This window comes from Geospiza fortis, unplaced genomic scaffold (assembly GCF_000277835.1).
Source record: "Geospiza fortis unplaced genomic scaffold, GeoFor_1.0 scaffold424, whole genome shotgun sequence".
NCBI classification, from domain to species: Eukaryota; Metazoa; Chordata; class Aves; order Passeriformes; family Thraupidae; genus Geospiza; species Geospiza fortis.
The window spans coordinates 2029905-2056409 of record NW_005054354.1 but is presented as its reverse complement, the minus strand read 5'-3'; the positions used below and the strand labels follow the sequence as shown (position 1 = coordinate 2056409).

The window sequence follows — 26505 nt, the reverse complement described above, 5'->3', positions numbered from 1 at the left end:
AGAGTGTAGATAGAAAGAAAGTAAATGCAGATGTTGACATGGGCCAGGCCTGAAGCAAAATCTGGGGTTGAGTTTTAGGTCAAGAACACCAGTGTAATAACATGGTATGTTGCAGCTGTTGTAGCAACTTCAGTCTTGTGCTGTTAAGGGGAGCAAATTTATCTAGAAACTTCCCCCCCCCCTCCAAATTTTGAAAGTAGCTCAAGAGGTGATAGGACTACATACCAAGATTAAGTCCTTCTGGGAACTTGGGTACAAAATTATGGTTCTAATTGCAAAGGATCATTGCTGTATAGATTTAAAGCACTTTTTGTGTGCATCTGCCAGATCAAACATTGGGAATGTTAATATCAGTTACACAAGAAGCTTGGTTTGGTTGCTTTTCTCTCAACATGGTGCCATCAGTTGGCAGTGGCAAAGTCTCCTCTGGTGTCTGATGGAAGGTGTAACCTTGTGTTCTTCCTGGTAAGCCCAGCCCCTGGAGCCAGGTGGGGCTCTGTTTTGCATGGAAAGGCTGGTATCCCTCAGAGCAGGAAATACTTTTTTCAAAGAATCAGAGGACAACATTCAAAATTAAAAAAAAAAAAAAAAGGAACTACTGCAGCTGGGGTAGCAGCTTTTTATTTCTGCAGGTTAAGAGAGAGCTCAAAATCCCAGGAAAATGAAGTTCTGAAAAATCTGAATTAGTATTTCAGATTTTACTGCAGAGTGGTCATGCTTTAAACAAAGCCTTTCTAGCCTTGTCTTTGCTTGTCTGAAGCTGAGGCAGAATTTATGCACTTCTGCATTAACCAAAGGAGTCGCTGCGGTTACCTCATTGGGCCTCCCACGTCGCTGCTGCTATATATATTCTTGGCTTGTGAGCTTTTGCTGTCTACATGTGGCTCAGCAATTTTATTCTTTTTTTTTTAATCTAAATTAGGAGTTTGGGATGATGATTGGTTGCTATCAAAATGCCTGAGAAAATAGGGGAAGTATGGGGGTTGTTTCCATTTTTTTAAAAGGAATTGTTTGTTTTCAGGAAGTACAAATCTGGTTTGTTTTAAAAAGAATAAACCTTTCTAACAGTTAAACAAAATATTGCAGCATAAAATCATAGTGCCTTAACTTCACTGCATCATTTTTAGTAAGAGGTGTTGTAAGAAATAATGAGCTTACCATCCTTAAAAATGAAAAACATGCTACAGTCCAACTTTTACTTCTCTGTTGCTTTCCCTGTTTTTATTTCTTAGCTAACTATGTAACATCAGCTGTCAGCATTCTGCAGCAAAGTTTTGGTATGACAGTGTATTTAAAATCTACATTTTTCAGAGAATGGATGTCGGCAATTCCTCTGCTCCAGTGGATGCATCTCTTCTGCAAATGGTTGTCACTTTTCAAATGCACACCTTTATGAAAGCTCTATGGCTTATTTCACTCTGCACAGGATATTCCCGTTTTATCCTCTGTAGAGTTAGCAATCAAGCATTTTATTTCCCCACAGGTTATTTCTAATAGAAGCAGCCACACCATAAATCGACCTATTGACCTTCTTATGATGTCTGTTTTTTTGTATACCGTTGATAAACCATGGACAGGGTAGTTAAAATGCAACAAAATTCTTTTTGAGATAAACACTTATGGCTGTACTGCATGTATATGGCAGTGAGTAAAGGCCTTCTGCTGAACTGACAAGGAAAAAGTACACACAGGTCAGTGCCACCAGACATTTTTTAATGGCCAACTTTTATTGCTGCTGTGCAAAAGCTGATATTTGACTTTGTGAAGAAAAAAGGGCTGGACTGTTAAAAATAATTATCTAAAGCACCAGCTCAATAACGATGGTTGTGATGCATTTTTTAATATTGTTTTATGTTGAAATATATTTGCAAGTTCAATAAGGAGGTTTTGTTTTGAAGTAATGGTTGGTTGTTTGGCTGTATTTCAGTCTTAACTTGTTTTTCAAGGTTATGTGAACATTAGGCATAGTATATATCAGAGTGAGGTTTATAATAGGCTTTCTTGGAACTGTAAGAAAATCCATTTGAATTTATGTGATAATTATTGCTTTTGGGCACCTTACTGCAATGAAAATTAATTTTTATTAAAAACCCTTCATACCTCATAATCTCATACACAAAGTAAAAGGATCTAGATATTGTTATATTTGTAAATTCTCATTGTCTTTCCTAAATAAGATGATGTTGTTTGGGGATATAAAACAGTGCTGCAGACAGTCAAGACAGTTCTTGCAGAATTATGATACAGGAGAAGGGCAAGTCTGGTGCTTGCCTTTTTTGTCTGTCTGGTGCTTAGCTTTCTTGTCTGTCTCTTAGCCAGCCGCTAGACAGAACGTGTCTTTGTGACATTTTCATAAGTTGCTTCATTGGAAAGTTGACTTAATTTTTTTTTCTTTTGATTAAACCCACAGGATGATTTGCATTTCAGAAATCATGTTGATATTTTAATAATAAAAATGCAACTATGTGCCACAGTATTTGTAAGAGTTTATAAAACTGATTTGTTTGATGAATTTAGCAGACCTTTGCTGATGGCTTGGTTGCTTCTTTGCAAGCTGCAGACCGCAGTGATCTTGAAAGAGCCATTATATTCTGTTGAATAAGTGTTGCTAGAGGTTTGCATACTTTGTTGCTTCTGAAAGCTGAGCATACTACATGCACCCAGCTCTCTGCGCATCCCTTTGTTTTCCCCTAATCTCCCTACAGGCTGCTTCCTGGCACTCTATTTCCAGAACCTGAAGCCATTCACCAACCCCCTCAGTCCATGACAGGGATTTTGTGACTCTGATTCATAGATTGTATGCTTCTTATTTCTCTTTTGTTACCGTGGGATATAAGTGCATACTTTTTTCCACCATTAATCTGAATACAAACCTTCTGTAAGCTTGAATTCCTCAAGCAGCATGAAAGAAGCAGCTGGAAAAATAAGTTGAAGTGGAGAAGTTCCCTGGTACTACCCAGAATCTGGAAGTGTGATGGTTTTCTGGTAGACCAATTCACTTGGTTATTGGGATGGAGAATAACCAAAAAAATTCCAATACTGGCACTTGAAAATAGTTGTTGACTTTCTCCTCCCACCTCCTTTTTTGGCAGTAGCTTGGAAATGTCTGTGGACTTGGGTGGAGGGGAGCAGCTTTTGAAAGAGAAAAAATACATCTGTTTTCACAGTCAAAAAAAAAAAGCTCTGGTGAAGTCTTCCTCTTAATTGTGCTTCATTATTGTAGGATGTGTATCAGAGCCTTTATTCTGTCATTCATTTATGGAATAAAGGCCAGGTAAGTGCTCTGAAAAGCTGCTCCTGTATCCTGTTTTTTCTGGGGAGCCCACCAGTAAATCCTGATGCCCTAGTCTCGAAGTAGTGCATGTTGACCAAAACCAGTATTTTTTTATTGAAACATTTTATTTAAGAGCTATTACAAGCACATTAGTCCATCTGTCAGTAATCATTTCAAGCATTCTCAGTATCAGTCATACTGCAAGCTGGTTTCTGATCTTGCTGGCTTTTGCCAAGAATGACGTTGCTTTGTGCATATGCTCAGGCTGGACTCTCTGGTTAGGGAGTTGTCACATTAATAATAAACCTGAAAAGAACCTGTTGCAAACAAAATGTGCTTCTTGAATCAGACAGAGAAGCCTCAAAAAGACCTGCTTTGTTACACATTTTCTACTCTTGCAGCAGCATGTTCTCTAGATGTCACTGGTTAAGTGTAAGCAATGGGATCTTAAATGTGTTAACAACATTTCTTTTATGTTTGTATCACTCAGGCTGTGAAATTTGAGCCGTATCATGACAGTGCATTAGCCAGATTTTTGCTGAAACGTGGTTTGAGAGTAAGTACTTCAAAATATAGCCAACTTATGCTGAAGTTGCTGGCATTATTAAAACCCTTTGTCAGAAATGAATGCTAATTTGTAGTGTTTTTCTTTACCTGTAGAACAAAAGAATTGGTCACTTCTTGTTTTGGTTCTTAAGAAGCGAAATTGCCCAGTCCATGCACTACCAACAGAGGTTTGCAGTCATCCTTGAGGCCTACCTTAGGGGCTGTGGAAAAGCAATGCTGCACGATTTCATGAAGCAGGTTCAAGTAATTGAATTGCTGCATAAAGTCACAATGGAGATTAAATCAGTTTCTGCGGAAAAGTATGATGTTACTTCTCAAGGTATTTGCTAACAGGCACTTCTTTGTTGTTAATATTTTTTTCTCTTTGGGTGTGAAAAACTAGGCAGCAGATTGTATTGTTCATTGAGAAAATTTGGGGATAAATTGCTGTCAGAGGGCATAATTTTTACTTCCTTTAAAATGTGAGTATAAGTTAATAATGATTGAACCAGTAATATATTTGTTTGCTCATTTCACCCCAAAAGGGGAAGAATATCAATGTTCTAGTCATCCAGTATTTTCTCAAGCTTTGGCTTATCTTCTTGAACCTCAAGCCATGCCAACTGGGAAACAGATAAGTTCTTGTACTTTAGCTGAATGCCAGTGCTGAAAAAAGACACAAATATTAACTGGAAATTAAAAGCGGCACTTGCCAAGAAATACAGCCTTTCTCTAAACTCTCACTAGAAGATTTTTGGCAGGAAGGTCAGGGAGGAGTCCAGTGCAGCCTCTGCTATGCCATGGAAGGATCAGGCGTGGATCAGGTGTGAATATACAGGGCGTGGCTTTGAGGAGTCCTGTCAGAGGGATGTTGTATTGTTATTTCCAGTTCTTGCAAGCACTGCTTTGGAAGCCACAGTAGGGTTATGCAATGCTTCTTTACCTCTGGGTTTTGCCTGCCTTTTCTCTCACCCCCAACTTTCTTAAAAGCTTGTTTATCCTCATTCCTGTTACTTGCTTGGTGTTGGGAGTAAGTGCGAGAGGATGTATGACAGTATTAAAATTCTAAAAGCTGTAGAGAGACTACCTTTTCCTGCATATCTAGCCTGGTATGCTCCAAGCCAGGAAGTCCTTGGATGGGAAAGCTTTTCCACTCTGGTTATACAGAAGTGACTGTGGTGGTGTTTGAAAAGAGATTTGAAGAAAATATGCATTTATTCTTCAATATATACTGTAAAATCTGTTATGTTACCACATAGTGTGAGTTAAGATACTTACTGAAGCCCCATATAAAACACTTTTTCTAAACAACTTCCTAATTTTTTCTTAAAATATTCTATAACCAAAATGTATTTAGTCAGAATTGCATATTTTAGAAACTATACAACCTTGCAGATGTACATGTCTGTAAGAGCAGTGGATTCTATAACACATTATCTTTGAAGGATATGTGGGCAAAGAAGAAAAGCTTCAAGAGAAAGCAATCATATTAACACCCACCAGGTTTTGAAGTTAAAGAATCTTTGGATGTAATGTACAGCAGAACACTGAAAGATGACTTATATAATTGACATTTTCACTGAATAAGGCTTCCTGAAACTGTGGAGTGTCCTAGTAATTCTATATCTAATGTAATTTATTCTCTGATTATTGAGGACATAATTTTTTCTACAGGCACCCTCTACTTCTTATATTTTTAAAAATGTATATCCAAAAATTTATTCTGTAGGTTATTGCTTCTTTTTTGTCCCAACATTTTTAAGTTCATCGTTGTTCATATTTTCAGTCTGAATGTTTTATCCTGTTTCATTTCATTCTGTCATGCAGTCTCATCTTATTCTTGTATATATATATTTCTCCAGTGTTTGTGGATTTTCTGTAAAGAACAAATTCCTTCCTGCTAGGTCCATACTATTCCAGTAGCAAACATTGTCAAACTGTTTCTTTCACTTTTCACTGTAGTCTCTTTGCTTATATTTGAAGATAGCAAGTAATAATAAATAAATTCATAAGATGATAGTATTACGTCTTGCATGGGATTATCTGCTTTCATCACCCTCTGAGCTAGATGATTTTTTTCCCAAGAATGTGTCTATGCAGCTATTTCATTGCTTAAAATGCACAGCACCGTGTTCTTAAGCCAGATCAACTTGAAAGTGGTTTTAGCAAGTGCCTTTACTTGTGTCTTAAAATCAGCTATTCCTAGTCTTTTGTAGCTTCAGTTGGTTTGTGTACAGTTTTCAAATTACATTACATTACATTACAATGAGGAGACTTACTGAGCTAACAGTAAACTCTAACAGTAAACTGTGAACAGTAACTTTCCTAGATAGCTGTCTAGGAAATCTATAGTTACATTATAGAAAGTTGTTTCATTTTTCCAAGTTACTACAATTTAGGTGCTTTTGAGGGGGCAGGGTGGAGTTGTTAGGGGCTTTTTTTGTTTGATTGGTTTGGTTTTGTGTTATTGTTTGTTTGGGTTTGGGATTCTTGAGGTATTTTTGTTGAAAAGTATCTCATTTTAAAGGCCACATGTTAGCTCCTGAGTATTGCTGCTAGGTTTACTTTTTACCAGAAGAGATACTGTGTTAGTTACCAGACACTGCTAGTAGTTCTTTGCTAAAACCCTCTAGGACAGGTGTAACATTTGTGTTCTGTGAGTTGTCAACCAATTCTTTTGGCTTCACTTTCTTAATTTGATAGCAGTGTTTGAACTGTCCTGATTTTTGTCTAATGTACACTAATAGCCCAAAAAGTCTGTGTCTTGGGCTGCATCAAAAATAGCATAGGCAGCAGGTCAAGGGAGGTGATTCTGCCCCTCTACGTGGCCCCTGTGACACTCCATGTGGAATATTGCATCCAGCTCTGGGCCACTCAGGACAGGAAAGACATGGATTTGCTGGAGTGAGTCCAGAGGAGAATCACAAAAACAATGGCAGGGCTGGAGAAGCTCTCCTGTGAGGATTGTTCAGCCTGGCGAAGGCTCAGGAGACCTAACATCAGCCTGCCAGAGCTTACAGGGAGTTTGTAAAAAGCTGGGGGACAAACTTTTTGGTAGGGCCTGTAGTGATAGGACAAGGATTAATGTGTTTTGGGTTTTTTGTGGTTTTGGGGTTTTTTTTGGTTTTTTTAATTTTTATTTTGTTTTGGTTTTGTTTTTATGATGAGAGTGTTGGCACACTGGGACAAGTTGCCTAGGGTGGTAGAAATGTCCCATGCCTGGAAATATTAATGGTAAGGTTGGATGGCTCTCTGAGCAAATTGAGTTGAAGATGTCCCTGCTCGTTGCAGGGGGACTGGACTAGATAGCCTTTAAAGGTCCTGTCCAACCCAAACTAACCCATGATTCTATGATTCTATTTTACATATCCAGGTCCATGTTTAGCTTTATCAGTATATTTTTTTTCCTCTTTAATTTTTATCCCCAAAATTACTTTACATGTATATACATCCTCTGCTGTGTAGCTACAGTTTCCTTTAGGACAGTGTTCAGGTCTTTGCCCTAATGCATGGTAATCACCAGTGTATTGCTTATGCTGCTGACACTCACTAGCTGAGGTGAAAAAAAATACATCATGCATTGTATCATCTGTACTATTCTGAGTTGAAGATTCAGGGGCTTGAGGTTTTATTAATTAAAAGATTGCATTTAGGTATGAACATTAAAATTCTTGTTCATATAAATACACAGCAAATTTTCTTCTTACAGGAATGTGAGATTAAGAAGGCTGCACTGTGAAACCAGTTTTAGGAGGATAGGAAATTCAGTGTCTCTGTAGTTTGTCTCCTTATGGTTACAGAGTAATTGATTCCAGGAATTCAAAAGCCATGAGTCTGTCTGCATTTCTTGTCAGTTAAGAGGGAAAATACTTTTTGGTGTGTTCTACTGTGTTTTGTTTTTTAAACAAAAGCTGCCATTTTAATGTAAACTCTTACTGTTCCGTGTTTCTAATACTGCAGAGAAGGCACATGACTTCTGAGGTGTTTGAAGACTTTACATTTAGGTATCTGAAACAATCCTGGCCATTGATAGTGCAAGTTAAAGAGTTTTCTTCCATTCCTTGAATCAGGAGATCCAGGAGGAAAGCAATTTAAAATGGCAGCTAAACAGAGCTTTTTAGCCAAAGTATAATGCTCAACAAATTTGATTACGGATAACCTTTTTGCCTTCCAATGTTTGATTTCATTGTGTTTTCTTTCTTGTAATTCCAGTTATTGCACAGCTGAGACAAAAGCTTGAAAAATTACAGGGCAGTAAACTTCCAGAAAGTTTTAGAGTTCCATATGATCCTGGGCTAAGAGCAGGAGCACTAGTGGTAAGTATATTCTGACTTTCTACAAATAATTAAAAAAAAATTATTTGAAAGTATGTGTCACTTGATAAAAAGTTTGCTAATAAGTCAAAAGGTCTTAATTCTGTGTGACACAGTGACATTGCATGGACTCAGTAGGTTTTTGTTCCCAGAGCTATTATTAATTTTCTAAATGTAATAGCATGCCACCATGTGCTAAAAAAATTTCAATAACCCATGAAATCCTAATCATTAAATGGCAATTATACTTTTCTTTTTCCATTAGTTGAATAGCTGACTTTTTTTTAAAATTAAATAACTGTATGAAACTCTTATCTGATTCAGGGGCTTTGGGATATTCAGTTTCTATTCTTCCAGTTACTTTCTCTGTCTTATCCTGATTCATATCTGTCACTAGGTTTGGGTCCAGACCTTCATCATACTGACAAAAACGTCTGCCTCAGCTATTTCTGATTTTTCAGTATCTCTGTGTTGGTTTTGTTAGAAAGTACATTATGATTTTGTTAGAAATACATTAAGAAACACTTGGGTTTTTTTATATTGCTGCCTTCAGTTTTGTGGTGAGATTGCAATTGTGTATGTTGACTCAGAGTTAAAAAAAGATTCATAGATCAGCAGATGTGTAGTGAGAGGAAATTGGATCATACATCTAAAATGCAATGTGAAGTCTGGCTAAAGAAGCACAGTCAAGATCCTTGGACTCACTTCATGTGCAGCAAGGACCTTACAAGGAAAGAACCCCTTAATTTTCTCCTAGCTAAGGACAGACAAACCATGCAATTTAAGGAATTGCTGAATGTTCAGGCATTGTCTAGATATGGCCATGTTTCTGTTAAATAAACCTGTGCCTTGGAAGATAGGCTATAAGCTGGTCTGTCTTCAATCTGAGATAATGAAACACCTTTCAGGTGAGTGAGGCTGAAGCACTGTCAGCACAGAAGCCAATTCAGACATTTCTTATTCAGAAGTAGTTTGTGATTTCTTAAATACTGTTTTCTTGTTAGCATTTTGTATATTCTCTTTAGTCTTCTTTTATTTTTTTTGGTGCAGAAATCATCAACAGCTTGACAGAAAGTAGTTTTTAAAATAAAAAAGATTTCTCTGGATTTTCTAGTTTTCCTTCACTTAGGAAATATTCAGTCTTACCAGGACCTTCCTAGATGAACTAAACAATAGATTTACAAAGGATGTCCAAAAATCGATGGGTTAGCTTTTCTTTTTCCAAACTATATGAATAAAAACGTTTGGTAAAACCAACTAAGCTTTCATTTAATGTTCAATCTAACAAGTACTGTTTGTCCATAATCTTCAAAACCTAAAATTTTTAAAGTCTAAACCAAGTATTAGAAGCAAAGTCAGAGTTTCAAATAAGTTCAAAGATTTTTAAAGTTCTTTCCTTTTTGAAAATAAGGATGGTAAAATCTATTTTGTTTAAAACTGCAGGCTCAGAATTTCACTAGATGAAACATGAGTATACGAAAATACTCCTATATCATGCTCCTATGTGCTCTCAAACTTGCTTTTTTTTAAATTTTAGATGGCTTTATTGTACATAGTAATGTTCAACAATGAATCAGGAATTCCAGAATAGAAAGTAAGACATACTACAGTTGTCTTAGCCATAATGAATGAAAAAAACATTTGAAATACTGCAGTTTCAAGTCTGAATTTATCAGTATTGAAAATGTAATAAAACTAAATAGGGAATCTATTATTTTATGAATGATTACATTAAATTAGTTTCAAAAATGCCATTTCCTCCATGAATTTGAAGAAATTACGAAGGGAATTGAATCAAGCAATCTGGAATGTAGCTGCTAGAAGTCAGAAGGGTGGATGATGTGGTGAATTGCATTGGACAATGATTATGTTCTGGTTTTGCAAAGCGCTTGTCAAAGTGCTGTTGTGAAGGTCTGTATTTTCCAGATTTGTCAGAATCTCTATTCCTGTTTTAAATTTGTCTGAAGGAAGGTAAATCCAGTTTTGGAGAGTTATAATACACTTTTTCCTTTATCATGGACAGTGGTTAAAAGTTGTGCAGGTTCAGGGAGGCTTTGTGTGGCAACTGAACTCTGTCCTTTACATGTGCTTTCAGTGTGTTGTTTGTGGTACAGCTGAGTAGAAGCTGGTAAACTATTCTGTTAAAAAGGTTTATTGGGTTGATGTTGCCATCAGGAAGCAGTAAACGTGTCTTTCACAGATAGAAAAATGTAAAGTAATGGCATCCAAGAAGAAACCCCTCTGGCTTGAATTTAAATGTGCAGATCCAACAGCTCTGTCCAATGAAACCATAGGTATCATCTTCAAACACGGAGATGACCTCCGTCAGGACATGCTAATTTTACAGGTACGAGAGCTAAACCTTATAAAGAATAACATGAATATTTAAAAATATTTTAAAATCATTTTGCTTTTCCATAGCGTGCATACCTTGTTTTCACTGTCCATTTGAAACGTGAGGTTGTCTTTTGTATTTAAAACTCTGTATGGCAAGGCTGACATCAGCACTGGCTCATCTTTGTTGTACTGTGTTATGGATTAACCCTGGTGGGATGGAAAAAGAGGAAGAGCAAGAAAACTTGTGAGTTGAGCTAAAGGTGGTTTAATAAGGAAGAAAACAAAACAAGTGGTGCTAAGGCAGTCACTCCACATCCCATGGGTGGACCAGTTCCCAGCCAGTCCCTGCACAGAAGATGGTTAACCTACATAAACCCTTGCTCCCTGTTTTATTGCTGAGCATGACGTTGTTCAGCATGGAGTATTTCTTTGGTGGTTCGGGTCATCTGCCTGGTTGTGTCCCTTCCCAATCTCTTGTGCATCCCAATCTCAATCTAGTCACAGTGAGGTGGGTGAGAAACTGGCAGCCTTGGCACTCAGCAGACACTGTTCAGCTGGAACACAGGGACATCAGTGTGTTCCCAGCTCTGCTTTGGTCACCCCCTAAACCACAGCACACTACAAGAAAGGAATGGAATGATAATAAAATCTTGTGACTGACCAGAGAGTCCAAGACAGCTGGACTGTGATTGATCAGCAAGTAGAAACAATCCACATGAGACCAATCAAAGATATACCTGTTGCATTCACAGCAGCAGATAATTACTGTTTACATTTAGTTTCTGAGGCCTCTCAGCTTCTCAGGAGAAAAATCCTAGCGAAAGTATTTTTTAGAGAATATGTCCATGACACTAGAGACAGAATCTTACTTAGTGCAAGATGGCCTGTTTCTCTTATGAAGTGTTTTTATCATTTGTTTATGCAATGGGTGAAGTTAGCAATTGAAAAATCAGTAGCTCGTGTCGCTCTAGTTTCAGACAACTGGTTTGTTAGGGCTTTTGGAGATATTAATGGGGAAAAGTGGGTATGCTTGCTAACATATTCAATCTCACCTTATGTAGAAATCATACAATATATTTATTAATACTTTATAGAAGCGTAAAGATTTCCTGGTTGCAGAACAGAGGAAGAAATATAAACCCTGGTTCTATAACTGATTATCTTGAATGGCTGCACAATTTCTGTATTTATCTCTTAATCAAACAGCAAAGTAAGTTTAGCCCCGTCTTAGAAGTCTTAGAAGTGTTATTTGTATGAGTAATCTGTAATGTTCAAATAATTTGAAAAAACTTAGCATATCCATTTGTTTTTACTAGATTCTTCGAATTATGGAATCCATTTGGGAAGCAGAATCCTTGGACCTCTGTTTGTTGCCATATGGTTGCATTTCTACAGGGAACAAAATAGGTATGTGATCACACTTACTGTGATTAGAAATTCAAAATACCATATTTACAGAAGATCTGGGAGAACTATTCTAATAAGTGCTGTAGTCCTGAGGTAAACAGCACTTTATTACACTTTCTGTGAGCAGCCTTCAGGTGCAGCTTGACAGTGGTTTCTGCCCTTCCTTGAGCTGTGGCACAGCTGTTTACTGGCTGTGATTCCTGTGCAATGGCTTGGCTTGTGCTGCAAGCTCCTTTTTAATAACAATATTTAGTATGAAACACCAGTGAAAGTGAGTGACTTATTGAAGATGTATTTTAATGTATTGATAGGAGTAAAATAAAGAGCAAAACATTTATATTTTTTCCTGACCTAAAGCTTCATACCTTATACCACATAGAAGCAGCAACATTATTTAACAGGATACTCAGGTAATAGCTCTCACTGGGCATTAGTTCCTGCAGCTGAGATGATTGATTTTTCAGAACTTGTGGTGAAAGAAATCAAGTAAGAATTCCCAATAAAATTAAGACTCTTTGTAACTCTTTAATATACTTATGTAATGTACTTCCTCTCTAAAATCTATTGCCACATAAAATTTTTTAACATCCTATTGATTTCAGGATATCTCTGCAATGCAGAAAACCCAAACTCACTGATAAAATACCTGGTAGCGTGACATAAGAGGGTTTCTTTTCTCCTAATGGAAATATTTTAAAATTAATGATATTTATTGTTAGAATTTTAATAATAAAGGAAATGGAAAATTGTACATCAAAATGCTAACTAACTATAAGGAAAGTTGGGGGCTTTCTCTTCTTTAGAGGCATTAAACCTAATTTTTTAGAGAGCTTTTTAGGATCTGATTTAATTTTGTTTAAAATTATCTCAAGACAATGTAATGTTTTGAAAAAATGAAGGAAGAAGGAGGAATTCTGCCCGTGATTCTAGCATTTTCATACTTGAGTTACAGATTTCTGTTATTGTTTCATGAATTCTTAATTGATTCCCCTTTCTTCTGTCTCAAGGAAATAATATTTGATTTTCCTATAGACATGGGAGAGATATAAGAATTTAGCATCCTTTTAGCACCACAGCAGGGGCATGGTTAATCATATTAACACTCCTGCTTGGTTTGCTGAGAATACCTGCAGCCTAAATTAGTAATGCCCAATGTGGCACACTTTGATGTAGAGCTTATGCTTGTTTGGAGCAGAACCAAAGAGTATTGGCATGCAAATGTTCTTTCACAGTATTCACATGTGGTCTTCTTCCAGGCTGCTTCTTCCCTCCCTCTTATTACTCCCATGGAATTTGGGCAGTTTCTGTGTATTGACACAAGGCCAGTACCCCACTCTACACTGAGCACAGGGAAATGGGTGTCTTACATCTGGGGCTGGCACCCCCTCCTGCATAGAGCATTCTCATTCTGTTAAAGACACTGCATCCAGCGCAGTTTGTAATTTTGGAAGCAAATCTATCCTTTCCACTGCTGCTGCCAAGCAGATCTCTGTAGGATGGACTTTCTCTTCTCTGTATCACTGGTAAAAGGTCACACCCTGCTCTCTCTCCCTTTGACATGTCCATATGTTCCTGGCTCTGTGAGGCAATTACCGCTACTTACTGTGCAGCATCACTGCCGAAATTAAGAAGTTCAAGCTGCCCCTTAGAAGAGTCACCACAGAGCTCCAGAAACACATTTCATGATGCATTTCCTGCTGCACTCCCTCCCAGCTGGATGCAGCCCAGCTGAGAACTGCTGTCCTTGGCACCTCCTGAGCCAGCTCTGCTCCCCCGCCGTCAAGGAGCTCTTGGCCGGCAGAGGGAGATTTGTGAGCACAGCCAGGGAAAGCTTTTTCAACAGCTGGAATGGAAGCTGGAGCTCACACCCAGGAGACAAACACCAGCTTGACAAGGAGAGATCAAAATGCAAAGCTTTTTAATTTGGTGGTCTTGGTGGCGGCTTTTGGAGGTCATATTTCCACCATAATTTTATGGCAAACATATCCAGGCCACTGTAAAGACAGAAGAAAATACCTTCAGGTATTTTCAGGTAAATTCAGCCATGAATTCAGCCATGCAGAGAGGGCGGGAAGAGATTGCTGTGTTGTGACTCTGTTACAGGAAAATTTACACATAATTCAGTAATTGCAAAAGGGTGGGATTATGAATAGAAAGAAATTTATCTGGTTCAGACAGTTAAATTGAAACCAACTCAGAAGCTGCTTTGAATTGCTTTGGAGAGAAATGGCTTTTTTGTTTGCTTGCTTATCTCTGAACTGAAGCTGAAGCTAGAAGACACTGTTGAACTTGAACCAGAGGGGAAAAAAAAATTTCTGATTACCAAATAAATCCAATTAAAATCTGACTTTCCCCCATATAGGCCTGCCAAGTCTGGACTGCATTTGCTAGTCTTGGCTGCAGTGCAGGGTTGTGTTGCAGCCTCTGTTTCTGCATTTCCCTCTAGCTTCCTCTCTGTCACATGCCATGCTGGCACGAACAGGACAAGGCCCTGTTTGCACATTATTGCTGTGACATGCCAGTGTGCCTTGCAAGGGTCTGTTCAATTTAGGGAGAGACCCCATGGCCCTGACAACCAGAGCTTTCCACCAGCAATCCCAGTGCTGTACCTCACTGTGCACTGGTATTTCTGAGCTTTCTGGGTACATGCACACTTCAGTTTAAATTGGATTTTCTGCAGGAGGGCCAGCTCTATTCCTCTGTCACAGCCCTGGCAAGACTTGCATTCCTAGACTGCAGCAAAATGAAAGCTTTTCTTCAGCTCCCTGTATTTGTGAAGTTAGAGAGAAGCTGGGGAAAATGTGAATTGAGATCAGGACAGGAATATTTCCTCTCCTTGGGAAAAGATTTACGCAGTGAGTCCCCACTCATCATGTGATACATCCATTTGAAAAGAGTTGTTTTGATGCCAGGCTCTTTATGAACTCTGGCTGGTTTCAGCTGGGAATGAACAGGAACCATTGCTTCTTGTCAAATAAATTTCTGCTTACAACCTGTGAAGATCTGCAGTTGGTTTTTAAACACAGTTTAAAATTTAATTTTGAATATTTTTAATATGCTTTGATAAAAATTTAATAACTTCTTCTAACTTTTTCCTTATTTTCTTAAGGAATGATCGAAATTGTGAAAGATGCTACAACAATTGCCAAAATTCAACAGAGTACAGTTGGGAACACTGGTGCATTTAAGGATGAAATATTAAACCAGTGGCTCAAGGAAAGATGCATGATTGAAGAGAAGGTGAGTTCTTTGAATTTTTAGGAAGGATTTTTAATTGCACCCTACTAATTTAGGAGCATTGAGCCCATATGTTTGTGTTTGTTACTCGTGGGATTTTGAAAAATCCATTCATTTTCCCTGCACTCAGCTGTGAGTGTCTGTGAATGAGTCTTTAGCATCCAGCTGGCAGCCAAGCTCCTGAGAGACAAGATGCTTCTGAAATCACTCCTTTATCAATGGAAGTCAGAAGTGATACATGAGGAGCAGGTTGAGAGGACATCTAGGAGCACTGAAAGGCAATGTGGATTTAGAGGATTCAGCTGCAGGCTTGGGTACTCAAAATTCCTCTGCTTGTGTACATCCACTGACCCACTGCAGCTTTCTGCCACATTTTTTCCCTCAGAATGTGTGAGCTGCTCTATGGTTTTCTGTGCTGAGGGATAGAGCCAGCACAGGGGGTGTAGTGCAGGGCTGTGATCTTGGTCTCTGCCGTGCGGTGCTGTATTTTATAGGACAGTTTGCCTAACTGTTGATAGATGTATTTAAACAGCAAGGTACATAATTTTGAGAATGATTGCATTTAGTGCCTAGCATTGAAGCATTTAACATCTCTAAGATTTTTTTTTAGTTTCAGGCAGCTGTGGAAAGATTTGTTTATTCATGTGCTGGATACTGTGTCGCAACCTTTGTACTTGGAATAGGAGACAGGCACAATGACAACATCATGATTACAGAGACAGGTGGGTTGTTTTTTTGAGAATTTCATAGATGTGCAGACTGTCTATACTTTGCTAGATTTATGTTTCATTTTAATAAATAGTGCATTTAACAATGAATGAAGAGACACAAACTAGTTCTGTCAGTGGTGCTTACAAGGTCAAGTAACATTGAAATGTATTTTCACCCCCGTTGGCCTTCATACAGACTGGAAATATGTATTATTAATAATGCCATTATTTTCCAAGGAGCAGTTTGATACAAACTAAGTCATTAGAAATGTAAACCAATTTTTTTACTGTCTACATCTAAGGTCTGAACACCAAAAAACTTTATAAAGCAGGCAGCTGTTCATCTATCTGATGTGTGGCTGTGATTCTCACAGTGTTCAGTGGAACTGAATTCTGTCAGAATTCAGATGTTGCTGGACTGTTTTCACTTCTGAGGCATGTAATTGCTTTGTGTACTGTTGTAAAAATTTTAGGAAATAAGTGTACATGGAGTATATTTATTTACCTACTAAAATCTGTGGGATGGTTATATCCTCCTGAAGAAACTCACAGGTTTTTTTGCACTCTAAACTTTGGGAGTTACTTCCATAGCTGCACATTGTTTCATCCTTAATTTTACTTACCTATGGAAAGAACCCCTGAACAATCAGTACATATGGAGGAGTTTTATTTAGTCTAAGGAATTCACTTTTAGTTTCATGATCCTCTCACTTCATAATTAGTCTCTGGTAAGAGATGGAAAATAGTTAGAAGGCTGAATATTTATTATTGATTATATTAAAGTTTTATAATATAAAACTGGAGAGAAGAAGTATCCTGAAGGCAGAAATTATCTAATTGAAGGCTACAGTAAAAAAGTTCAGCAGAAGCCCTTGGGGAAAAAGTGACTAAGAAATGCTTTCATTTCAACATTATATATAATATACTGTGATGTTTTTCCCACTGGCAGAACATGAGGCATGGGTCAATAGACAGGGAAACTGAGAAAAATATGTTGTTCTGTTGTGGTCATGAGCAGGTTTGCCTCAGAGTCTTTAACAGGATCTCTCTTGAGCCTCAGGAGCCAGAAGGATCTCAGTTTGAAAGGTCTGCAGAGAGTCAGATTTGGTAGGCTGGGGGAACTTGAAAGCTGGCTTTAAATCTGGAACGTTAAAGGATATTCCACCTACAGATCACTGTTAAGTATCATCTTATATAAGTTGATGTTTTATCTTTTTTTATAAATATGCCACTATTACAAATCTGTGTTTTTAAGTAACCATACTCTTATATCCATTTCCTGAGTGCTAGTGAAAGTAATAAAGTAATGTGGAGAGGAGCAGCACACTCCAGTCCTGTAGGTGTAGTGACCTTAAAAGGAGAGGTTTTCATTGCTTTTGTGGGAGCTGATGCCCTGCTACTCTCTCAAAGCTATCCAAAGGGTGACAATGCAGACTTTGAACACACAGAGTGGTTTAGAAATTGCTAATGAAGGTCTGTGAGGAGAAAGCATGTTCTAGTCAATGACATTTGCCAAGGAGATGGGTAGTGCCAGAATCCCATGGGTATTTGAAACATAACCCCCGAGCCTTTTCCGTGTAGTGATGCTCTGATTGTTACGGGTATGAGGCACAAGCTTTCCTTGGTTGGTTTTGAAAAGCTGTGAGTGTATATTTAGATAGTACAGCAGTTCTGCCAGACTTTTAACAACTGCCAACAACAAGATAAGCAAAAAGTAATTTTGCTAAGAGGACAGAAATATTTATTTCAGAAAAAAAGAAAGAAAACAGTCTTTTCTGCTGAACTTAAGAGTGATCATATATACCAAAAAAAAGGGGTTGGAACTCCTGTGAATGCACCTAAGCTTTCTTAGCAGTTTATTGTATTTGTCTGAACGTGACTTCTTCTTCTCTTTATGAAGGTAACCTTTTCCATATTGATTTTGGCCATATTCTTGGGAATTATAAAAGCTTCCTTGGAATTAATAAGGAGAGAGTTCCTTTTGTGCTGACTCCAGATTTTCTGTATGTCATGGGAACTTCCGGAAAGAAGACAAGTCTCCATTTCCACAAATTTCAGGTAAAAGAATGGGAATCTAACTGCAAGTCAATTAAGCAGTGGTTTTTTTTACCCTCTAAAATGAACATTAGTGCTTTGATTTTCAAAGATTTAGGCTCCTCGGTATTATGTTAATAAAATGTACCAAATCGTAATATGATTCCAGGATATTTTAGGCCCAACTAAGAGAAAAAATGATCTGCACAATTATGGGAACTAGAATTCAAACATTCACAAAGGCACATTGAAAAGCTCATTAGCAGCAGACCAGATAAGCAGTTCTTTCTTTGTTTCTTGTCTTGATTGAAAACACTTTGCAGAGGGCCTCAGCGTTGGTGCAATTAGAAGAAGCTCATGGTTCTAAGCAGAGCCTCTGTGGAGTATGAGCAGGTGTGAGGCATTCATCAGCTGGCTTGGCCAGCGTTATTCCCTCCTGATTCTGCCCTCGAGTTCTGGGGCTTGGACTGCATCTGAGTAAAAATCCGTAGTGACCCAAAGCTATCTTACATGGTGGTTTGCGAAGTGGATGGATAGATTTAACTGTGAAAGAAATGGCATTAAAAATCTGTTCTATTGCTTCTATTTGAAATTTAGTGCTCTCAAACCAGTGGTGATTATTTGAGCTAGTGTAGAACCTGGTCAAAGAGGGAGTTTAGTATGCAGTTCCTATGTTTAATGAAATGAATGGGAGCATGGTTGGTCAAAAGTATATGTATGTCTGAGGTCTTTAGAGGCTTTGAGTAAAGTGTCTGATTTAGAAAGCAGGTTCTTTATAATATTAAAAGAAAAATTCTTCTGTAGAGCAAGTCAAAGCCAAAGCCTGAATTTCATGTTCTGGATTCCTTGTAGGTGAACTAGTCCCAGTATGGAGTCTGGTTTTCCAAATACCTAATTAAGGTTCCTCCTGGTGGATGGTGACTATGTCCCTTTGAACACATATGCAGTTACTTCAGCATTTTGTTTCCATATATGGCTGCATCTCAGTGCTTTTACTCACTCATCCAAAAATGAGTGTTCCCCATCTTCAGGTTGGACATATCCTGCAGGCTCCCCTGCCAGGAATGGGGATCCATTTGGACCCTCTTGCAATTCCCACCTTATGGTATTCTTATATTAGGACAAATGACATTGTCCACCAGAGACAATCAAAAGGGAGAGGCCATGTGTGGAGAGGACCCATGTGAAGAAGAACCAAAGATCTTTGGTTGAAGTCACTGCCCAAACTTCTGAAAATAATTAAAGAACCAGGTGCAATCTTTGAATCTTCATTTTTGCCAGGACTGCCTTTATCACAGTGGAAGTGTTTTGAAGGGGACTTGTAGATCAAAATATGTTAGCGTGGGGTTTGCCATGGGTTTGAACTACTGTGGGAAGGGAACTACATGAGAAGGGAATGCTGAGCCCGTGCTCTCAGGGAAACCTGTGAGCTGTGCTGTGTACAACAATGATGCTGTTGCTGCAGCTGTAAGTCATGTGCAGGTGTGGGACTGAAACACCAGTCTGGGGTATGTAATTTCAAAGACCTCTGTTCTTGAAGCAAAAAATAGTTAGAAGCATTAAAGTGTGCCAAAGTGTGGAGAATTGAAAGGTGTCTGCAGTGAGGTAAAGTTGTTTTCATATATATGGATCATGCAGCTCTTTAGAGAGGATCTGACCTTTACTTCAGCAGCCCAAATACCAAAATCAGTCAGAAGTAAGTTTGGTCATAGCCTCTCTTCAATACATCATGCCTCCATCATGGAGTCCTGGGTTTGACTAAATAAACTTTTTGTTACTCTGGTGCTAATTTCTAAGTACTGCTACCATCCCACTAATCCACAGTTTAGGAATGCTGTGATAGCAGCAATGTCATTTCCACTAGCGCCCTTAGCCAGATAAAAGGTGATTAATGTGCTTTTACTGTTGTGAGCTGTGATGGTGATATGAGAGCTGGGCATTTTAAGTGACATGGTTTAGGCACAGACAACAATAAACTGACCAAAAATTGTAAGTTCATGTATAGTTCTGCTGCAATAGCTACTGTTTATATACCACTATTGCAGTAGTACATTAAAAGTCTTTTCTGTCTCAAAAATACTTCTATACAAGTAAAAATAAAATACTTCTATACAAGTAAAAGAGTAACACAGAGCAAGATTTGCATCACAGATTTGGCTATAAAAAAATATATGTTTTAATTACATGGCCAGAATTAAAAAAAAAAAATCAAAATTGTCATTTAACTTTTCAGTTGACTTGTTTCATCATATTTCCTCATATTGAGGGATTCATTCAGTCTGCCTGCTGACTCATTCATGTATTAATGGAAAAGTCTCAGCATTTATCCTTCATTAATTTTTAAGAACATCTCTCATTATTTTGTACTTTACTACATTTAAACAGTTTGTACTTCAGAAGACTCCTTTTTTTTTACAGTCTTTGGTGTTTTTATTAACTTAATAATCTACTTTTATAAAATTTTTATTCCTTTTTTATTCACTGGACATAGTCCCTAGAGATGTGCTAGCCAGAGCTCATATTGCAGATGATGGAGAAGGTTAAAAGGAAAAATAACTTTGACCAAAGTTCACTGCAGAAGAGTGAATTTATTTATTTGACAATCAAATACATGAGATTTTGTAATTAAAGGTGACAGAAAGTAGAAGGGCATCCAATTCATCACGGAGAAATACTTATTTGGAGTATACTGTACAGGGAAGGGATGGCCTATGTAACAGAGCTTGGACACTTTATATTATAAAAATGCCTGGATTTTAGGATAATAATAAATAGGACAGTTTCAGGCTTTCAGAATGATTATTCTTTTCTTTCCTGTTGGGCAATGGGGTTTAGGTTTCTCCTCAGCTTCTCTCATTTTGCCTCTGGCTTTAGATGAGTTAGCAGCTTTCTTCTCAATCCCCCAGCAAACATGTGCATGCCCTTGACACACACCTATCGTCTGGGCTATTTTTGGTTCTCACTGCCTCTCTCAGAAGTGTAAAAATTCCTTTTCTTGGAAGATATTAATGCAAAACCACATCCAGTTCCTGTCTGAATGAATAACTGTAACAGGCAGATGCAGATTTTTTAAATCTTTTGAATTCCTGGAAGGATTGCCTGTGAGATGCAGTGATACCAGGTTTTTCTTGACTGCGTAATTGTTTTTCTGTCTCAGACACCCAAAGCAGTGAGATACATCATCCATACAGAAATGTAAAACCTTCTTTGATATAACTATAAAGACCTTTCATCTCTTTCAAGGGTAACAAAACACAGACTAACTCTTGTGACAAGATTTGTCTGTTTGAAGTTGAGAATACAAAAAAAAATTTCTCCTGCTATAATGGAGAGAAGCTATTCCCTGTGATAAGGTGATGGTGTTTTCTATTGTAAACTGTGCTTTGACGATTGCATTTAATCTTTTGCTGAGCTAGAACTAAACTGACACTGCTTTCATAAGTATGATCTTATTTCAGAATAGAATTTATTTGGGAATAGAGTAAAAGATTTAAGCTCCCAGGCAATACTAAAAAAAGAAATTGTACAGACAGATCTTCAATGTATCATCTTCCTTCCTTTGTATTTTCCTAACCTGTCTAGTTGGGTGTCCTGGTGTTGCTGATGTAAACAGTGATAGATGTTAAGATTATATGTGCACTTCTTCCTATTTCAGAGAAGAAAAAAAAACATGTATCTTGTGCCCTGTGTTCTAGAGGGCTGTTGGGATTTGTTGGAAGTTTACATTAAAATAATTGGATTTCCCAAGTATTATTCAAAAGCTTAATATACAGCTGTTGAAAGGTTAAATTAAATATTTAATTGGGTAAAAATTAGCATTGCTTCAGCTGTGGTTTAAATAATAACAACCTTCTTGGAAATATGTTTCATATTTTTACATTACTGCATTGCAGACCTAATTTCTAGTTGATTGATGATTGATGTCTTGGTTGCATTGTTCTTATTTCTGCTAGTAGATGAGTTATAAATTTAATATAAGAAATAATAATTTCAGTTTATGTATTAGTCTCTTAGCAGGAAATAATTATTTTTAAAGCATTGCATGTTTTTCCAAGCTGCAGGAATGTCATTCTTCTAAAAGTTCTGTTGTTAAGCACAGATTATTTATACATGGAAATGAAAAGGCCCTAAAAAACGCCTATGGAATCCAGAATGACAGTGCATAGTGACAGAAATCCTCTAGCAAGGCAGAGTGCCTGAAGTCTAGAGCTGTCAGCTAGCAAAATTCCTTAGAACACCAAGGCTGAAAATCCTCCCTGTTAAATAATCCATCACCACTGCGCAGTTAATAGACATCTAGAGAAAATGAAGAGCAATCCCCTGGAGGTGCTGCTTTGTTCAGTCTCACTTGCCAGCCACAGTCTTTAAATGGGAACATCCCAACAGGAAAGGAAGACAGTGAATTATTGCTGTCTCTTTTAACAGCCACAGAAAGAGGTTATATGGTAGAGAAATTCTTGTGAAATTCTGGTGAGGCTAAGGTTTTATGCTTTAGTAATTAATGTAGTATTAAGACCTGTTTGTTTTACACCCAAACAGCTCTTGTTGCCCCAAGCTGTGGTGAATGAAGTTACACTGAGCAGCAGGTGCAGAAGTTTGTGTCACTCAATTGAATGGCTCTGTTGGGTCTCCTGTCACTGACACTCAAGGGATTGAATGGCATTGGTTAATGAGGTCCTGTGAAATTCCTACACCAGCCCTCTCAATCCATCTCCTCAATTAACAAAAAACTCCTCTCTCTCACAGGATGTATGTGTGAAGGCTTATTTAGCTCTCCGACACCACACAAACCTGCTGATCATCCTGTTCTCCATGATGCTGATGACTGGGATGCCCCAATTAACCAGCAAAGAAGATATTGAATATATCAGGGAAGCACTGACAGTAGGGAAAAGTGAAGAAGATGCCAAAAAGCATTTTCTTGATCAGATAGAGGTTTGCAGAGATAAGGGCTGGACGGTGCAGTTTAACTGGTTTTTGCATCTTGTGCTTGGAATCAAACAAGGAGTAGAAAAGCATTCTGCTTAATATTTTATGTAAATTAACTGTGGGTGTGAATAGGAGGTTAGTGAACCTACATGTTATTTCTGAATTATGAATAAATGAACAGTCAAAATTGCCTTTACTCTTCTGGCAGCTTAAATGGATCTTGTAAAAAGGCAAGGACTTTACGCTGCCCCTCCAGAAGATCTTCCAGCAGATAAGTTTTTTTTTTTTTCTTTCTTTAGCAATAATTTCAGATAAATATAAGGAGGAGGTTGAATAAGATGATAACCTACAAACCCCCTGTGACCTTAAATTGTTTGTGAGGGTCAAGTCCTTCAAAACCAGAAGAATTTATATAAAATCTATGGTTATAGTGAAATCTCTGGAGAAAATCCCTATGTGTCTCAGGATGGTTTAGACATAAGTGTTCTTCATCTACATCCTTCTCTGTTGTCCCTTCCTCAACATTTTGTCCTTTCTGGATTTTTCATATGTTGTCAGTAGAAAAGGGCTTTGGGTCTGCCACTGGGGGAAATTGCCTTTCTGTTACTGTAACCTCCTGACACAGACAACCAATCTTGACTGCCAGGAGAACTTCATAGTTACTGGGAAGTTCCTCAGATTTGAACATGAAGTTCTGAAGGTTTAATTTTCAAAGATTTTTTTACTGTAATTTTTAGTGGGTAACATCCATGTTATATTACAGATTATATTCTTAGTGTAAAGTTATTAAAATTCCACCTGTATAGGAAAAGCTTTGTAGAAAAAGCAATGGTACTTCCTTATCCCTCAGAGAAAACTCCTTATCTAAAAGTAATTGACACATTACCAAATATCTGAAAAACCCAAAGTTATTTATTCCTTGGTGATATTTTCAGGATATACCTAGAAGGAATTAAATGTAATCTTTGAAGTTGTGTATATTTTGCTATTTATTTTTAAATTTCTGAAGAAACAATACTACTGAAAAGCTATTTATGAAAGAAAAAAATTCCCTTGTCTTTAATTTCAATATTTAAACTTAAAAGAGTTAAAAATGGACAGTGTTAAGTAGAATTTTAACTCTCTACTGTAGATTGCCTGCAAATCAAGTCTGCCTGTGGTAGGAAAGGAAAAAGACATATAGCCTGTTTAGTCTTTGACTTGAATTATTATGGTATACTTCTTGCTAATTGATTGTTACCAAAGAGAGAAGATGGCTTATAATATTGCTTTTTTGCACTTGTGCCCATGTAATTTCTTCCTTCATTGTAGTGTTACGTGGGCTTTACATTACGTATAAATGATTAACTGAATTTTAAAATTCTGTTATCATTTGCTTTGATCATTTCACAGAACTGTTATGATTTTAACTACTGCTACTACTGAGTGCATTCTTGAAGGATTTTTAATAAATGTACTGTAATTGGTGTCTCAGTTATGAGATGTAGCCAATCTATTCTTGAAATGTAGATGTTTAATTGTTTACTGTGCACAAGTATTTTTGATGTAAATGGTAGACTCCAGTTAAGGAAATCTCTAAGATTAAAATGTAGACTATTTTGTTATTCTGTTACGTTATTATTCTGTGCAAGATAGGCTTTAGATCATACTAAAATATAAACTAAATGGTGAATATTGTCTGTAAAATGATATTTTTAGATTTGTATTTTATAGATCTGAAATAAATTGATATGTTCTATTAATTTGATTGTTATTCATGAATAAGCAGCTTAGCCCAAAATACATGTAAATAATTTTAATCCAGTTTCTTAAAGAATACCTAATCTCAGTAAGAAATCATATTCAATGTTCCACTCAGAGGAATTGTTTTAGTTCCATATTAATAACTCTGTATGATGTCAGATATATTGAAATTTAATAGTCTATTGCAATTATTGTAATTGAAAAATGTGAATAGAATATTGCCACTTTCGAAGAGCACTTTATTAATTCCTGGTTTGTTCTATGAAGAAAAATCTGAAGATTTTAGCAAGTTCCTAGTTTTAAAAAATAAGTAGATCTAGTGCTAAATTTAACGCTAGCATGGGGAAATAAATGCTAATCACAACTTCAAGGGAAATGGCACTCTTAAAAGAGACTCTATTTGCAGGAAAAGGTCTACAAGAGATCTGCACCCAGAAGAAAGTAGTTTAGTCCTGCACTAAACTTACACTGATGATTTTTATCAGCAGCTTACAATGTGCTGTATTGAATTGTGTTTATTGCAGACACCTGAAACACCTCAGTGCTGAGCAAATTCCCAGACTCTTCATTGCTTTCCTTGCCCATGAAGCCTATGGTTGAGCTGCCTGAGCTCTGCTGGGCTGCCTTGTGTCTTCTGGGCCAGCCTGGCTCCTGGGAGATCAAAAGTGGCTGCCAGATCTCCTCTTTACCTACAGAGCAAGCTGTGGGCGCCAGCATCTCCTTACAAACGGCAGCATGATCATGTGGCTGATTATCAGTTGGATTCTGTGTCCCTCTGGAAACCTCCACCCACCACTCACCTGGTTCTGTGGCGAGCCCTGACACAAGGAGAAACAACACAGAGATGTGGTTTGAGGCAGTGCAGGCTCAGCAGGGAGAGGAGCTGCGTTTCAGGTGAGGAGGTGCACACAGGGACACATCTGCACGTCCCAGACAGAGCACAGCTGTCTCCTTCTGCAGTGGCATTCCCAAGGCCTGGAGAGCTGGAGCTTTAGCACAGATGCCACTGCTGGAGCAGGAGGCTGAACCACAATTTCCTGAGTCTCCCAAACTCACTGACCCTGCAGAATAACTGTTTTTAAGGGTTATAAACCAGGAAATGTAAATTAGTCATTAACCACTAACCTATTTCAGAAGCTCTAACACAGCATGCAGAAAAAGAAAATTACTAAATTTTCTGAGTAGGTCTCAGTTATCATCACTGTCTCCTGTTAGTCTTAAGATTGTTTTTTGAAAATTATTTTAAGGACTTCTTTTTCTTTGAGATCTGTAGTATTTTCTTGGTAGTTTCATTCACATCATGACTGCACCTAACAGTGGAAATTTGAATCTATTCTTAGAGTCAGTGCCTGATACTCAGTTGTGACTTGACATCTGCTTTGACCCCAGCAAGGTCATTGAGATGTTGGTTAGCAGTGAGTGTGTCCCCAAGGCTCCATCCTAATTATATTCCAGGACAGGAAGAGAAGCTGAAATGGAGCTCAGGTGTACAGTGTGATTATATTTAGATCTTCATTGAATACACTGGCTGCACTTGTTAGAGGTGCTTAATGTATCATTAGCAGAGTATTGAGACTTAACAAGTTTAGCAGATTTTTTTCTAAAATGTGATCAATGATACAGAAATACAGATACAAACAAATTACTTTCGAAAAATATCAATGGAAATTATGATTCTTGTATTTTAGTTATAAACCTTTCTTCCTGACTACCAGCACCATTCTGCAAATCCACATGAATCCCAAGGTTTATACAGATTTCAGACTCTGTGCTAATGACTTTATAATGTAGTTTGTGTAAAGTAGCCTTGGAAAGAAAAAATTATTAAAATTAAAATTTGGGATGCCATCTGCAGGGTCTGGTGGGCTCTTTGAGCATCCCTGCAACACTGAAGTTTCTGCAAAACATTCATGTGTTTTCATGAATCTTCTCATTGCAACTTACCTAATATATGTTAAAAACAATATTCCAGAAA

General features: G+C 37.6%; 1 protein-coding gene across 1 annotated transcript in view; it reads left to right on the top strand.

Annotated features, from left to right (window-relative positions):
* Positions 1-24529, top strand: part of PIK3CG (phosphatidylinositol-4,5-bisphosphate 3-kinase catalytic subunit gamma) — a 32316-nt gene extending 7787 nt beyond the window's left edge. Inside the window, exons 3-11 of the mRNA XM_031059040.1 lie at positions 3765-3830; positions 3935-4160; positions 8033-8136; positions 10334-10480; positions 11787-11877; positions 14987-15117; positions 15725-15836; positions 17725-17882; positions 22605-24529. Of these exons, the coding sequence (XP_030914900.1) occupies positions 3765-3830; positions 3935-4160; positions 8033-8136; positions 10334-10480; positions 11787-11877; positions 14987-15117; positions 15725-15836; positions 17725-17882; positions 22605-22886 (1317 nt within the window). The 3' untranslated portion in view covers positions 22887-24529. The remainder of the gene's footprint in view (positions 1-3764; positions 3831-3934; positions 4161-8032; positions 8137-10333; positions 10481-11786; positions 11878-14986; positions 15118-15724; positions 15837-17724; positions 17883-22604) is intronic.
* The last annotated feature ends 1976 nt before the right edge of the window (positions 24530-26505 follow it).